This window comes from Oncorhynchus gorbuscha, linkage group LG26 (genome assembly GCF_021184085.1).
Source record: "Oncorhynchus gorbuscha isolate QuinsamMale2020 ecotype Even-year linkage group LG26, OgorEven_v1.0, whole genome shotgun sequence".
Classification (NCBI taxonomy): domain Eukaryota; kingdom Metazoa; phylum Chordata; class Actinopteri; order Salmoniformes; family Salmonidae; genus Oncorhynchus; species Oncorhynchus gorbuscha.
The window spans coordinates 29,206,707-29,224,053 of record NC_060198.1 but is presented as its reverse complement, the minus strand read 5'-3'; the positions used below and the strand labels follow the sequence as shown (position 1 = coordinate 29,224,053).

The window sequence follows — 17,347 nt, the reverse complement described above, 5'->3', positions numbered from 1 at the left end:
CTACGGGAAGCTTGACTGGTCTTTCAGTTTGTAGGGCAAACTGGAGGAGGGCCTTTTGTAAATCTCCGCCCTCAACATTAAATGTTGTTGCATCGATTGGTTCGCAGCACAGCAAGGTAATTTTGTGACTTGCATGGATAACATGATTGGTGAAGATTTTACGATGTGCAACGTCCATGACGCGGCTTTCTTGACACTTGTGAAAGACGCCATTTTGTTGTTAGCGGTGAATAGGAGCGTAAAAGAAAGATCGAGAAACCGCCACTAGAAGGTAAAACATGTATTCAACGTAGCAATATAATATGTAATTAATAGTATTTGTTTTTTTCATGGATCTGGAATGCAAACTATTGCTTATTTGCTTTCGGGTTGACCGCGAGCTTTAACAACGAATCCCCTGCGTAGACTCAAACCAAACTAGGATCATCTGCCGTCAATAGCTAATTAACGTTAGCTAGCTCGCCCGGCATTATATTCTCACGACCTGTAAAAGTCGTGAGCATTATTCCGCTAACTTTACTGAAATTGTGTCAGTAAGTATTCGCTGGTCATTGTGATTGGACATTCAGTTTCCTCCTATTTTGAGTCATTATGTCGAGCCGCTTCGCTTGCTTGTGCTAGCTAACGATGTTAGCACAATTAACCTTAGCTAGCTACGCCTATTTTCTGACTGCGTAACGTTAATTTACGTGGATTGAGATTTGAGTCGTCCGCCGCTTAACTAGCTAACCAACGTTAAACATGTCTCTAAATTAATGTAGTTACCTTACCCTTTAACCCATAGGCTGGTTAACTTGGTCGTAGTGGTCTCTATGGCCATCTAGCTGGGTAACTAAACTGTGCCGGGAGCTTTAGCTAGCGTAACTGTTGGTACTGTATGGTTAAAGCTTTGGTTTTGGAAACTTGTCAGTGTCTTCAAACTGAACGGGTCACATGGTTAGTCACTAGCTAGTGTGTTACAAATTAATGTAGCTAACTAGCTAAACCCTTATGTTAGACCTAAGTAATTTTAATGGACAGACAACTGAAGCAAAATAGTGTGTGAGATGCATACAACGCTACACTCATCTTAGTGTTCTTTATGACTGTGACACCCATGTCTGTCTCATACATTCCCATTTTCCAACATTGAGTTCTCTAGGAATCTCTGGCAGATGTTCCTACTTTGTTCAGGTCCTGATGAGGGGCTGATCAAACAACCAGTGTAGCAGGGTAACCCCAGCATGCTTGACGCTTCAACAATCTCTTATAGAAAAACATTGCTAGACTTAAAATAAAAATGTCCACTACTTGCCTGTCCAACAAGAAAATGAGCCTCCACGATGCCCCTAGTTTTCCCTCAATATTAATGTGTTGCTGAAAATGTTTTTCAAAGATTTTTCAGGACAAGCGCAAAAAGTCCCGTCTGCCATATTTGAATTCTAGTGACTGTCATAGGGACGATGCGTGTTTTGATAGATTAACACGGACTGTCGATGCACCCCAAAAAGACTACCTCAGGCAGCCTTTATCACATGCATACTGTGATAAGTTCACTTAACTACTCTCTGATGACTTGCTGCTGGCTTCCCATACCCCTCCCCTATCATTCCTGTTTTCTCTGAGGATGATGCATTCTGAGTACTTCCTCTTTGCTTTAGTTGAGGAGCAGGGTGGACAATCCTGATTCAAATGAGCTGCCATTGTTGTGATGTCATTGTTAGAAATCTGCAAGCTATGAGCTTCTCTATTTCTGAAACTTCCCTCTATGGAATGTCTGCTGGCTAGAGCTAGATTCGTTGTCACATACTGAATCCAGGAAGGCACTTTGTGAAACTGACAACTCCCTGTGTTCATGATGTTAGAACTCAAATCACACCCCTCCTAGCTTTTGTTTGCCTACAGTCGTTGTATAGTTTATTTCAGAAGTGCTAGGGCATGTGTCATATGTAAATGGCTTTAGCATGTTTCCACCAAAGAACACCTTTATGAATTATGTTAATGTCTATACCATTTGCCACAATTGTCTTGAAGGAGTGTAATAATACTGTGTTGGTGTTATGCTATCATTTGTAGGCATGTGTTACTGGGAGGTGTTTTGCACAAGATCAGAGTTGTGTAGCAAAATGTTCCATTATTTTAAGTTGTTTGTGTCTTTTGGAGAAAGACCTGAGTGTTCAATAGCCTGTTTTTGGTATGACAGGATCATTATTTCCCTGCCTCTCTCCTGGTTTATTCAGCAGTGTGTCTCTGCTTACAGGTGTGTTGTTACCTCTCCCATATCCAGCCTCCAGTACTCTGGTTCCTCTGAGCGCTGACCTATATTCGCCACATCACTGGCCTCATTGTGTGCTTTTCCTTGAGCTCAGCCTGCATGCTCTTCGTTTCACCAACAACACCTGTATGTTGTTTTTTTATAATGCGGCCCCATCGTCCCCTACTCTCGTCCAGTTTCTATTAAGACCGCTAACTTGTCTCAAATATGAATCTGTTTTTGTCATGGTGTTTAGGATACACTTTTTCTGATGTAGTGAGCCTGTTTCATCATAGGCCGTGTCTTAAATTATATGATTCTGAGATGTGCTTGGCAACATATTGAATAATAGGGTGGATTGTTATTGCAACGAATATGCCTGATTTAAAAATGAAAGTCAACAATTGATACGTTTGTGGGTCATTCCATGAGTGCCTTTTGCGACCCTTTGATAATTTAATTAGAAATTGTGCACCAATATTGTATTTTAAAAGCCTGTTATATTAAATGCCCTTTAATATTATAGACAACATGGAGAATTCAAATCTACTAAAGTGCCAAAATGCAGCATTTTGACGTCGCTCTGTCAACTCTCACTTATGACAATTCTAACCCACTTAATCCCTAAATGTCTTCATGGTTCAGCATCATTTTAAAGCCCTAGTCATTTTTGTAGGCAGTTATTTCTGAAGATGATTATTTATGTGATGTGATTAATTTAAGTATGTCCCTCAACCCTGTTATGTGCAATTAACTCTCTTTTTAATATGTTGACACTGTCTTTTAAAATATTGAACATTTAATAGTAATATCGTTTTGGCAATTTTGTGGTGCAAAACTGAGTGGGTCGAGCAAAACATGTCAACCCTGTTACCCATAGACTACAAATGTTGTAACAATGTATTTTTTTTTGTGAAGCTTGCATTCAATTGCCCCTCCTGGTTGCACACATGTTTCTGTGACAGTTTCCCTGTCATAAGTTGATTTTTTTTCCACCTTTATTTAATTAGGCAAGTCAGTTAACCTTTCTATAGCGGAACCCTCGACAACATTCCGCTGAAAAGGCAGCGTGCGAAATTATATTATTATTTTTTTTGAAATATGTAACTTTCACACATTAACAAGTCCAATACAGCAAATGAAAGATAAACATCTTGTTAATCTACCCATCGTGTCCGATTTAAAAAATGCTTTACAGCTAAAGCACAACATATGATTGTTAGGTCAGAGTCAAGTCACAAAAACACACAGCCATTTTCCAGCCAAAGATAGGAGTCACAAAAAGCAGACGTATAGATAAAATTAATCACTAACCTTTGATGATCTTCATCAGATGACACTCATAGAACATCATGTTACACAATGCATGTATGTTTTGTTCGATAATGTGCATATTTATATCCAAAAATCTGTTTATATTGGCGCGTTACGTGCAGTCATTTTTTGATTCCAAAACATTGGTGATTTTGCAGAAATACTCATAATAAACATTGATAAAAGATGCAAGTGTTGTTCACAGAATTAAAGACTTAACCTTTATTCAACCTCTGTGTCAATTTTGAAAAAGCATAATCTGAGAACGGTGCTCAGAACCCAAAACAGCCAGAGGAATATTCACCGTTTTAGCATCAGCAGATGCTAGAAAAAACACCAAATATTCACTTACCTTTGATCTTCATCAGAAGGCACTTCCAGGAATCCCATTTCCACAATAAATGACTGATTTGTTCCATAAAGCCCATGATTTAGCCACTTGTTAGCGTGTTCAGCCCAGTAATCCAGGCGTGAGCACTTCCTCCAGACAAAAACTCTAAGTTCCTTTACAGTCCGTAGAAACAAGTCAATTCATGTATACAATCAATCTTTAATATTTTTTTAACATAAATCATCAATAAGGTTCCAACCGGATAATTTCATTGTCTGAAGAAAAGCATTGGAACGCCCGCGTCATGAGACCGAGGCTCTCTGCCAGACCACTCACGCAGAGCCCCTCTATAGTAGAATCCTCAACCCAATTTCTAAAGACGGTGACATCTAGTGGAAGCCCTAGGAAGTGCACCCTCATTCATATCTCACTGAGATTTCAATAGGCACTGTTTTGAAAATCGATTTCTCACTTCCTGTTTGGATTCTTTCTCAGGTTTTTGCTTGCCCTATGAGTTCTGTTATACTCACAGACATCATTCAAACAGTTTTAGAAACTTCAGAGTGTCTATCAAATACTAATAATAATATGCATATATTAGCATCTGGGACAGAGTAGGAGGCAGTTCAATCTGGGTACGCTATTCATCCAAAAGTGAAAATGCTGCCCCCTATCCCAAAAAGGTTAAGAACAAATTCAAATTTTCAATGACAGCCTCGGAACAGTGGGTTAACTGCCTTGTTCAGGGGCAGAACGAGAGATTTTTTACCTTGTCAGCTCGGGGATTTGATCTTGCAACCTTTCAGTTACTAGTCCAACACTCTAACCACTAGGCTTGCCACCCCAAATGTTATTACATTTAACATTTACATTACATTTAAGTCATTTAGCAGACGCTCTTATCCAGAGCGACTTACAAATTGGTGCATTCACCTTATGACATCCAGTGGAACAACCACTTTACAATAGTGCATCTAAATATTTTAAGGGGGGTGAGAAGGATTACTTTATCCTATCCTAGGTATTCCTTAAAGAGGTGGGGTTTCAGGTGTCTCCGGAAGGTGGTGATTGACTCCGCTGTCCTGGCGTCGTGAGGGAGTTTGTTCCACCATTGGGGAGCCAGAGCAGCGAACAGTTTTGACTGAGCTGAGCGGGAACTGTACTTCCTCAGTGGTAGGGAGGCGAGCAGGCCAGAGGTGGATGAACGCAGTGCCCTTATTTGGGTGTAGGGCCTGATCAGAGCCTGGAGGTACTGAGGTGCCGTTCCCCTCACAGCTCCGTAGGCAAGCACCATGGTCTTGTAGCGGATGCGAGCTTCAACTGGAAGCCAGTGGAGAGAGCGGAGGAGCGGGGTGACGTGAGAGAACTTGGGAAGGTTGAACACTAGACGGGCTGCGGCGTTCTGGATGAGTTGTAGGGGTTTAATGGCACAGGCAGGGAGCCCAGCCAACAGCGAGTTGCAGTAATCCAGACGGGAGATGACAAGTGCCTGGATTAGGACCTGCGCCGCTTCCTGTGTGAGGCAGGGTCGTACTCTGCGGATCTTGTAGAGCATGAACCTACAGGAACGGGCCACCGCCTTGATATTAGTTGAGAACGACAGTTTGTTGTCCAGGATCACGCCAAGGTTCTTAGCGCTCTGGGAGGAGGACACAATGGAGTTGTCAACCGTGATGGCGAGATCATGGAACGGGCAGTCCTTCCCCGGGAGGAAGAGCAGCTCCGTCTTGCCGAAGTTCAGCTTGAGGTGGTGATCCGTCATCCACACTGATATGTCTGCCAGACATGCAGAGATGCGGTCGCCACCTGGTCATCAGAAGGGGGAAAGGAGAAGATTAATTGTGTGTCGTCTGCATAGCAATGATAGGAGAGACCATGTGAGGTTATGACAGAGCCAAGTGACTTGGTGTATAGCGAGAATAGGAGAGGGCCTAGAACAGAGCCCTGGGGGACACCAGTGGTGAGAGCGCGTGGTGAGGAGACAGATTCTCGCCACGCCACCTGGTAGGAGCGACCTGTCAGGTAGGACGCAATCCAAGCGTGGGCCGCGCCGGAGATGCCCAACTCGGAGAGGGTGGAGAGGAGGATCTGATGGTTCACAGTATCGAAGGCAGCCGATAGGTCTAGAAGGATGAGAGCAGAGGAGAGAGAGTTAGCTTTAGCGGTGCGGAGCGCCTCCGTGATACAGAGAAGAGCAGTCTCAGTTGAATGACTAGTCTTGAAACCTGACTGATTTGGATCAAGAAGGTCATTCTGAGAGAGATAGCGGGAGAGCTGACCAAGGACGGCACGTTCAAGAGTTTTGGAGAGAAAAGAAAGAAGGGATACTGGTCTGTAGTTGTTGACATCGGAGGGATCGAGTGTAGGTTTTTTCAGAAGGGGTGCAACTCTCGCTCTCTTGAAGACGGAAGGGACGTAGCCAGCGGTCAGGGATAAGTTGATGAGCGAGGTGAGGTAAGGGAGAAGGTCTCCGGAAATGGTCTGGAGAAGAGAGGAGGGGATAGGGTCGAGCGGGCAGGTTGTTGGGCGGCCGGCCGTCACAAGACGCGAGATTTCATCTGGAGAGAGAGGGGAGAAAGAGGTCAGAGCACAGGGTAGGGCAGTGTGAGCAGAACCAGCGGTGTCGTTTGACTTAGCAAACGAGGATCGGATGTCGTCGATCTTCTTTTCAAAATGGTTGACGAAGTCATCTGCAGATGGTTATGGTTAGATGGTTAGATCTGTTATGGTTGATGTAAGAAGAAATCATCAATTATGTTACTTTATATTTGCACTAAGTTAAGCACTGCTTCTAAAAACAAAATGTACCTCGAGTGAGGATTTTTATTTGTATTTTTTCATGAAGTTGAAATTGTGAAAGTTACACTTCTCAAAAGGCACCAAATGAGTGGAAAGACTCGTGTACATTTAGAAACCCATTTCAACAGTGAGAAAGTTATGTTAAAAAAAACATGAGTTAGTTATATGGTGTTGTTAGACATATGTATGTAGGCTTCTATTTGGGACTGACTGGGCTATTGCATTCTAATCGTTGTGGCTGCTGTTACAGAGCCGGTTTGTGTTCTTGCTTGGTGGGTGTTGGGCAATAGGTGTTCAGGTGGCGCTATGTTGTAATCAGCCTCTACCTCTGGATCATGTCTCTGGTCAGTGCTCTGCCAGTCATGTGATCCACTTCTCTGCTCCCGGCTATGGGTAAACAGTTGCCTGCCACTCAGAACAACACTGACCTGCAGTCCCATCAGCCAAGTCCTGCTCGTGTGTGGTGTGAGACTCAGAGGCGCCGCTGTGAGGGCCCATTGTTAACACGCAAAATAAACACAGACAGCGACTGAATGCTTTTCTCAGCACTATTTCCCCCCCCCCCCATGAATTTACTCCCCGTGGTTACCCTTTATCAGAGATAAGGAAGCTTAGTCTGACATTATTACCCTCACAGGTCAAAAATTATAATGAAATTACCAAGGATGGGAACCAGTATATACAATTATAAATGGATTCATAAAAAATGTTGTTTTACACCGATCCCACACCACCCACGTATGCGGGAGCTGTGCAGAATATTTTAACGTTAATGAATAATTTCATCCACACTGCTCACATACGTCAGCAAGCTCTTGTGTTACCGAACACGTGGACACACATACACGAACGGTTTAGCCCGGTGATAAGCACAATGAATGTTGTACCACTACTAGCTTAACCGTTTTGGTTTCTCTCTCCCTTCCTCCAGATTAGCCAAGATGGGGAACATGTTTGCAGGCCTGTTTAAGAATCTCTTTGGTAAAAAAGAGATGCGGATTCTGATGGTGGGGCTGGACGCTGCCGGCAAGACCACCATCCTGTACAAGCTCAAACTGGGAGAGATCGTCACCACAATCCCTACCATCGGTGAGTAGCTTAGCCTTATCCCTTTTACCCCTTCTCATCACACACTCCTCACCTAGGTACAAAACCCTCCTGAAATGCTCCCCCAATACCTTGCTCCATGTGATTTTCATGAGGGCTAGGCACCCGTTTGTTTAGTCGTAGGGGAGTGGAAATTAATGTCATACGTACAGCCATGTACTGCCTCTGTCCCCATCTCGTCCGAACCCTGATCACTGCCCACATGCCCAGAGTAGCTGCCTGCATCAGCTGCAGAGCTCCCGCAGGCAGGCAACATCCTGCAATGTGGCTGTTGTCATAGGGATTAAGTGACTTTTAAATATAGGAATGAATGGCCCTCAACATCCCCCCCTCCCCCAAAAATGTTGCATTATATGAATGTAACACAAGGCTGATGACATTACATATTCCAGTAGATGTTCATTCACTTTGCATATTTTATTCAAATATACATTTTAATTTGCAGCTACATTTGAGCAAAGACATTTCATGCAGGTATTTGTGTTAAAGGAGTGATTTGGCTTGCCTGTTTGGGATTGCTGATATGTCATCTCACACAGCCTCTTGGAATGTTAGTGTCTTAGGTTTCTGACAAAACTGATCTCTCGCTTTCTCAGGTTTTAACGTTGAGACGGTAGAATACAAGAACATCAGCTTCACTGTGTGGGATGTGGGCGGTCAGGACAAGATCAGGCCTCTGTGGCGGCACTACTTCCAGAACACCCAAGGTGAGTGGACACTTTCACCAGACCCCCCTCAGCACCATCTTCACTATTTCTGACTTTTTGAGTCAAGACTGTCCCAGGTAAATGTTTTTGTTTTCCTCACCCTCCATCCTTTCTCTCCCTTTGCTTCTCTCAGGTCTAATCTTTGTGGTGGACAGTAACGATCGGGAGAGAGTGAACGAGGCGCGGGAGGAGCTGACAAGGATGCTGGCTGAGGATGAGCTGAGGGACGCTGTGCTTCTTGTGTTCGCTAACAAACAGGTGAACTGACTAACTGGGGAGAGACACTAGTGCGCCAGGAAAACAGTAGTTTCTTTTACCTGCTACACTGGATATGTACATTTATCTTGACGCGTAAAGAGTGGGCCACTTCAATCAAGTTCTCTCGCCGTTAGCTGTGCGTCGAATTCTTTAAAATGGAATCAGCGAGCAATTTTACACTGAGCAGAGCGAGACTAACAGGTGGTCTCTTTTTCCACTAATTTGGTCTCTTAACCAATCAGATCACTAATTGGGCAAAATATCACAATTGGGCTACCTGTGTTAACACAGCCCAAGGCTTCACCAGTAACCTGCATCTGTAATTGGTAGTACAGTATTATTATTCATATGGTTTGCAGATACTAGTAGTTATACTCAAGGTCATACAATGGACTCCCTCTATGCCGATTATTGGAGGACCCAAAAAAGCCAATAGCGATTAATCAGCCGATTTTATTTATTTATATTTTTTTATGTATACATTTGTAATAATGACTATTACAACAATACTGAATGAACAATGAACACTTTTATTTTAACTTATTATAATACATAAATTAAATCAATTTAGTCTTGAATAAATAATGAAACTTGTTCAATTTGGTTTAAATCATGCAAAAACCCGGTGTTGGAGAAGAAAGTAAATGTGCAGTATGTGCCATGTAAAAAAGCTAACGTTTAAGTTCCTTGAGCAGAACATGAGAACACGAAAGCTGGTTGTTCAATATTCCCAGTTCTTTAATATTTCCAGTTAAGAAGTTTTAGATTATAGTTATTATAGGAATTATGACGCATCAACTATTTCTCTCTGCCATTTGTATTTCATATACCTTTGACTATTGGATGTTCTTATTGGCACTTTAGTATTGCCAGCCTAATCTCGGGAGTTGATAGGCTTGAAGTCATAAACAGCGCTGTGCAACAAGCATTGCTAAGAGCTGCTAGCAAACGCAGTAAAGTGCTGTTTGAATGAATGCGTACGAGCCTGCTGCCTACCACTACTCAGGCAGACTACTCTATCAAATCATAGTCTTAATTATAATATAATAAACACAAATATGAGCCTTTGGTCATTAATATTGTAAAATCCGGAAAGTATAATTTCGAAAACAAACGTTTATTCTTTCAGTGAAACACGGAACCTTTCCGTATTTTATCGAACGGGTGGCAACCCTAAGTCTAAATATTGCACAACCTTCAATGTTATGTCATAATTATGCAACATTTTTGCAAATTAGTTCGCAACGAGCCAGGCGGCTCAAACTGTTCTAGTTAATATTGCCTGCTAACATGAATTTCTTTTAAGTAAATAGGCAAGTAAAAAAATATATACTTCTGTGTATTGATTTTAAGAAAGGTATTGATTTTTATGGTTTGGTACATTTGTGCAACAATAGTGCTTTTTTGCTAATGTGCTTTAAATCATCACCCGTTAGGCAAAGTTGAAGTAGGCTGTGATTCGATGATAAATTAACAGGCACCACATTTATTATATGCTAGCTAGCAACTTACCTTGGCTCCTTGCAGCCATAAGGTCCTTTTGATGCTGCTCTCGTGTAAGAGGTGGTCAGCCTGTCACGCAGTTTCCTCGTGGATTGCAATGTAATCGGCCATAATCGGGGTCTAAAAAGGCTGAGTACCGATTATGAAAACTTGAAATCGTCCCTATTTAATCGGTCGACATCTTATACTAAGATGGCTTGTGAAGGTCTGTTGCAGATGCATGTTTTCCCGGGTTAACCCTTTTCTCTCCACTCTTCAGGACCTCCCCAATGCTATGAACGCAGCGGAGATCACAGACAAGCTGGGCCTGCACTCCCTGCGCCAGCGTAACTGGTACATCCAGGCCACCTGCGCTACCAGCGGGGACGGGCTCTACGAGGGCCTCGACTGGCTCTCCAACCAGCTAAAGAACGCAAAATGATCCACCATTCCGCTGTCTGTCTGCGTCTTCGTCTGCGCAGTGTGTTATGGGCGACAGCGCTGGTCCCAGCCCCTCTCTCCTCCCGTCTCTCTCTCCACCCCCTCCAACTATTGGGGCTTTGACCAGTGATACCCCACATACGCGTGTGTGTGAGAGTGCAAGTGTTTGTGTGGATCTTAATGTGTATGTATGTGTGGGTGCATGTGTGTGAGCCGGGAGTGGGAGCAGCCCTGCTGTGCCTTCAACAGTCACTCTCACCCGTGGAAATGACAGCATGGCTAACTCTAGCGCGCCCCCCCATCCCTCCCCTCCTGCCCCACCCGCAGTGGCTCTTAAGACACCCTGGTTTTCACAAGGCAAAGAAAGACCCGGGATGCTAAGTCTTATGTGTAATCTGAAAAATGAATAAAGTTTATAGATTAAAAAAACAACTTTGATTTTACATCCACTAGTGTTGCGATCTGTCAGACACTCTTGTTAAACTGTTGGTTTGAGACTCCACACCATGAAATACATCTCAATGTAACCTGTATCAGGTTGGAAAAAAGACCAATAAAAATAGCTTTTCCATCCTAGATCCTTCTTTGCATTCTTTGGAAAATCATGCTGTTTTGTTCTAGTATGCCCAACTGCATTGTTCTGGCTGTCTTGGGAACACTAGCTAATAAATTATTAGCTAGCATTCAGTCGCTGTCCTAACCCTCAAACATCAATTGAAGCACAACATATTAGTGATGTCACCATGCCCCTCGTCCACTCGTTTCCACCTTAGCCTGAATGATGGTGGTGCTTGATAAGTCCTGCAGGACTTTAGGGTCAGCTGTTTGGTAGACATTACTGACTGAAATGACTTGTTACTATTGTTTTCAGTTTAATAGAATGGAGCAATACTTGTCTGCTGGCTCCATGTCATAAAGTTGTTGTTCCAAAAGGTAACCATGGTGACCAGTTGCTGCCCTCTAGGATCAGAAGCGATGGCCTCTATCACGCTGCATCTTTATTGGTGGCTAACACCACTAAGTGATGTTCCTTTCACAGGGCCTCGTGAGATCATTGATAATGTTTTGATTGAGTGAAAGATCCTTACTACCGGGTATGGAAAACGCAATAAATTGTGTGTGTGTTTTGTGTAGTACTATACTACCTATGCTAGGCAGAGGGTCAGTGTAGTTGAGTGTAGCTAGCCACAGCTCTGCTAGTGTACATGGGATTAGTTGGGTGTTTTCAGCGAGGCCTTTTGAGAGTTGCTCCCACTCTGGCTTTCTCCTCATTACATTTTCTGTTGTCTACTTTTTTCCTTTTTATTATATTTGATTTACATTGTTCTTTTTTGTACAGATGACCTGGTTCCCTTGGTCTAGCATGAGCTGAGGAGCCAGGTGTGCAGTCTTTCAATCAAAATGCTTTAGGATCCTTTGGGTTTGACTTATGAAGGGCTGGTTGTGTTTGGGTTAGCTTTTAGGATGTTTGCAGAGTTGGGCTTTCCTGCAGGGCATGGGGTGGTCCTGATGGGTCACTTCCAGCAGAGGAGGTTGGTGGGAGGAGCTGTAGGAGAATGGTCTCATTGTAATGACTGGAATGGCATAATTGGAACGGAGTCAAATGTGGTTTGGATATGTTTGATACCGTTCCATTGATTCCATTCCAGACATTACATTAAGCCCCTCCTTTAGCGCCTTCCGTCAGCCGCCACTGTGTTTCAGCTGACCTAACACGGCACTCTTCTCCAATTCCTCATAGTGCTGTGTTGTTATCAAGCTCTCATGGCATTCAAAATGCATTACGCTTTACTTTTGTGAACACACACCCTATGCGGGGCCTTCTAGGTTGTTTGATCTTTATGTGTCGTCGGGGTTAGTTATCCCGGTTCTGCTGCACAGGTAGAGTCACAACTTCCCCTTCGCTCCATGTGAAACATGACCAGCTTGCACTATAATAAAATAGTACTGTAACTAGACCATGGAAGGTTGCCTCATCAACCTCTTTACAACAAGCAGCGGGGGAAAGATTGAGCTTTCTGCTCACATCAGCAATGCTCTCATTGACAGCTCTCATTGACAACTCTCTCCCATCAGCATCGCCATAGCAACTACACCAGCAGACAGTTACCATGTGCAAATTAAGCCGCGGCTGTTCTCCACATCAAAACACTGCTTCAAAATGCACACGATAACTGACTGGTTTTCTGTACATCCCATGTATTCCAAATTTAGTTGGGAAACCCTTAGTACACTGTACTGTACACACCCCTGCTGATTGAAGATGACCCTAAGGTCCAAGCCCCACACTGACCTCTTGAGGGAAGGACTGACCTTACCCTTGTATCTGTGTACAACTGGACAATTAGATCTTTTCTTCTTTTTCTTTTATGAATTGTTCCAGAAAATGTTTTCAACAAATGAATAACTCTAATCTAATTTTGGCCTTTTTCCTGTAATGATATTGTAAGGAAAATCCATTGAATTGAATGATGAGCGTCACTTCCGGCATATGGCAAGTAATTCAAGTGTATATGAACTTCTGGATGAACATTTATTGACAATTTCATTTAGTTACCCTTGTTCAGATGTGAAGCTTTCATTTTCAGATCATTTTCTGTACAAAATGACACAAGGTGTGTGTGCATATGTGTTTTCTTTTACTTAAGGATTTCCCTTTGTTTTTAGCTTGTTTTTAACCCATCTTGTAACATCTGAGAAATGCACTATAATAAAGAGATCTCTATTACAAATCTCTTGTATATTTATTTCATGAAAATATCAAATAGATGCTTAGTTACTGAAACACTAGGCTAAAATAGGCTTAGATACTGAAACACTGGGCTAAAATAGGCTTAGATACGGAAACACTGGGCTAAAATAGGCTTAGATACGGAAACACTGGGCTAAAATATGCTTAGTTTACTGAAACACTGGGTTAAAATAGGCTTAGTTACTGAAACATCAGTTTCACAATTCCATCACAGTAAGAACCTATTCATTACATTGGAACAGAGATCATATTCAACAAGGGTTCACCTTTAAGGTTTTCAGGCTAACATGAGTGTTTTTGAGTTACATAAATCACAAAGGAATGTCAAGAGCACCTGATGCAGATTTTCCTAGGCTGCAATTACACGTCTTAGTCACAGTGTGGCACTACCTACAAAATAATAGTATTATGTTTCTCTCTTGTTTCAGAGAATAAGTGGTGCAGCATGCTTTCTCCCACTGACAGAAAACACTTTCATAGCAGGGGGTTCAGGGAGGCTTGGCCTGCAGAGGCTCAGTCTGTCTTTTCCTGTAGTGTCTGCTAGAGAGAACTGGGGTGGTTTTAGGCCATGTTTGTGTGTCCCCTCCATGGCAAGGTAAACCACACACATCAATTCTATGCTAGCTTTTGTGTACTTTTTCAGTAAAAAAAAGGTGATTGTTTCACCATCTCATTGTCTCAGGTCCATTGACCCGCCCAGAATTATGGTCAGTAATGCGGTTAGAGCTGGGCGATATATCTGGAATACTGGTATACCGATATGGATTTTTACAATATACGATATGTTGATACAGTGATAAATAAATTAAAAGTTTTACAAAGTTGACTTCATCGCTGTCAATTTGGTCCTAGTTTGGTTGAGTATAAATAGCCTAATCAGAATGGAGAAAGCCCATTATAACCACTTAGAATTCATTTGTTGCCACCCTAGGGTCATAAAACATATTTAAAACTTTTATCATTCAAAAACATTAAATACTGTTAAATACTGACATAAAAAATAACATGATATGATATTTTGGCTATGTTGCCCACCCCATAATGTGGTTATTCAGGAATAAGTGTAATGACCTCTGGAATTCCCCTGATGAATCAATAATATGTGGCATGTAAACTTTGTATCGGTTAACCCGAAGTCAAAAAATGATGCTTTCAAAGAACGCTCGGAGCACTTTCACCTACTTCTGTCATCATTTGACAGGTGATCTATCGCAATATCATTTCCCAATTTCCTCAGACCAGGCTGGGATTGAGTATTAAGCAAGTCAATATCCCAAAGAATGTCCCTGTGTGGAGCTTAGAACAAGCCCTTAGATATACTTGACAGGGGACCATATCCCATTTGCAGTTATATCTTCTGAAGGGGTCCATACGGTTTAGGTGAAGCTCATGCAGACGGTTCATTATCCTCTTTGTTTGGGTTCCCCAAATTCTACAAAGGATTCAAGGAATCAGGTCGAGGTATCTGGATTCGATTTAGATTTTTACATGCCCAGTGTTTTTCATTCGGAAAAGAAAGCTTCATTTTCTTTCCTTCATCTCATAGAAAGGGAGGATATAACATTGGAAAGGAGTCTTAGGGAATGTTCCTCATATGAAGCGAACGTTATTGGAACCCCCTTGAAGTATAGCGACAATATCAAATGACAATAGAGAGTGATCTCCCCTTGTTACGCCCTACATCTTGGCTGTCTGATGTAACAGGTCATGTGACATGTGACATATTGAAGTCAGTGTGATGGATTAGAGTCTTATCCCCATGCCAACTGACACTTGTCCCCTTGGAAACGTGCCTATCTCACCTGTCATGCATGTAGCAATTTACACCGTTTTCAAGTACCTGCCATTGAGATTGAAAACAAGGTGATGTTGATCACAAAGGAGAGACGGCTTGTTCTTTCCCTTTGTGAGGTGACAGCCACTCACCAGCAGGAGAGGGTTTGATCACACATACTGCATAGTATTTTTGCTCTCATAAAAATTCATATGCATATCCATATGAAATGGATCTATATCAGTATGCACCTAATGAAGACCATCTGACAGTGGTGCAGCATGTATGGCTTTGTTACTGTCAGAGTCAGATATATGCAGATATAGTAGCTACAGTGTATATTGGAATCCCCCATAATCCTCTCTTTCTCCTCCAGACCAAATTTTCATGATTTGCTTTTAGTGTACCATCAGGAACCAAATTAGATAATTAGTGTTGATGGACTAATCATGATGATTTAATTTGTCTCTTTGATTATTTGTTGTGGTATTAATACTCTGTGTGTAGCTGGGTAGGGGGTCTGGGAAAGGAAGGGCATTATATTCACATTAGCAGGCACCTGGCTCAATCCTCTCAACAGACGTGGCTGTCATGATTCTAATGACGACACCTGAGAAGTCTCTCCAAAGGAGATCTTGCGATGGTTCAGTATGGCCCTTCCCAAACTCCTCAATAGTTTAACTGTTGACCTTTCCTGACAAGGCCCACATGGGAGTGCTGTTCTGACAGAGAGAGAGAAGAGGGTAGAGAGAGACCCCCTATCCCCCAGATGTCCACTTTAAACATATTTATTTATTTAACTAGGCGGGTCAGTTAAGAACAAATTCTTATTTACAAGGACGGCCTACCCCAGCCAAACCCTAACCTGGACAGCGCTGGGCCAATTGTGTGCTGCCCTATGGGACTCCCAATCACGGCCGGTTGTGATACAGCCTGGAATCGAACCGGGGCCTGTAGTGATGCCTTTAGCACTGAGATGCAATGCCTTAGACCGCTGCGCTGCTCAGAAGCCCAATATATATCTCTACCACGTTCTCCATATTTCTCTGCCATTAAAAATCTCCCATGATTGAGAATCCTCTTTATTCCATCTTTCAGATTGAAATTGGATTGGTTTAGTCAGGTTTTAGGGGGAAAGACATTGTAATTAGAGATGACAGTGGTGTGTGTGGTAAAACCAGTGTGTCTGTCCGTCCGTCCGTCTGTGTCTGTGTGTCTGCATGCGCGTGTGAATGTCTCACTCCCACCTGAAGGGAGACCAGAGGTAGGTGTTACCTCACACTCAGTGACAGCCCTGTGTTTGAAAAGCCCACTGGCACTACTGAAAGGGAACTCAGAGAGACAGGCTCATCACCTCCTGCAGGGTGCCAAGCAGACTGCAGACTGTCTCCTTTCACATGCACACTACATCCCTCTAACAGAAATACCAGAGCTTGGGAAAACACCTCAACTGTAATGTTGTTTATGAAAACACCTCAACTGTAATGTTGCTTATGAAAACACCTCAACTGTAATGTTGCTTATGAAAACACCTTAACTGTAATGTTGCTTAGGAAAACACCTCAACTGTAATGTTGCTTATGAAAACACCTCAACTGTAATGTTGCTTATGAAAACACCTTAACTGTAATGTTGCTTATGAAAACACCTCAACTGTAATGTTGCTTATGAAAACACCTCAACTGTAATGTTGCTTATGAAAACACCTCAACTGTAATGTTGCTTGGGAAAACATCTCAACTGTAATGTTGCTTATGAAAACACATCAACTGTAATGTTGCTTGGGAAAACACCTCAACTGTAATGTTGCACCGTAACCTAACAAGCAAACACTGAATTTGGCTTTACTAGTGTGTGATGATGGGTAATTACCCCTCTCCGCCTTGCTGCTATGTAGAAACTACCTAAACATGTCAGTGTCTGCTCTCACCACTAGAGGGTAGCAAAGTTCCATTTAGCTCACCGCTGGCCTTCTATTTGGTTTCTGATCTGCACACACACACACACACACACACACACACACACACACACACACACACACACACACACACACACACACACACACACACACACACACACACACACACACACACACACACACACACACACACACACACACACACACACAGAGGATTTAAATGAGGGTCAT

General features: G+C 42.6%; 1 protein-coding gene across 1 annotated transcript; it reads left to right on the top strand.

Moving 5' to 3' along the window:
• The first annotated feature begins 141 nt into the window (after positions 1-141).
• On the top strand, positions 142-11,248 carry LOC124015485 (ADP-ribosylation factor 2). Its single transcript, XM_046330705.1, has 5 exons — positions 142-271; positions 7,609-7,766; positions 8,381-8,491; positions 8,625-8,749; positions 10,512-11,248. Exons 2-5 carry the CDS (start codon positions 7,619-7,621, stop codon positions 10,671-10,673), a joined length of 546 nt encoding a protein of 181 aa, XP_046186661.1. The 5' UTR covers positions 142-271; positions 7,609-7,618; the 3' UTR covers positions 10,674-11,248.
• The last annotated feature ends 6,099 nt before the right edge of the window (positions 11,249-17,347 follow it).

Bases quoted from the DNA above. Each gene is read 5' to 3' on its own strand.
- LOC124015485 (XM_046330705.1), top strand. From the start codon at position 7,619: ATGGGGAACATGTTTGCAGGCCTGTTTAAGAATCTCTTTGGTAAAAAA. The intron at 7,767-8,380 runs GTGAGTAGCTTA...TCGCTTTCTCAG, and splicing joins CACCACAATCCCTACCATCG to GTTTTAACGTTGAGACGGTA. The intron at 8,492-8,624 runs GTGAGTGGACAC...TGCTTCTCTCAG, and splicing joins CTACTTCCAGAACACCCAAG to GTCTAATCTTTGTGGTGGAC.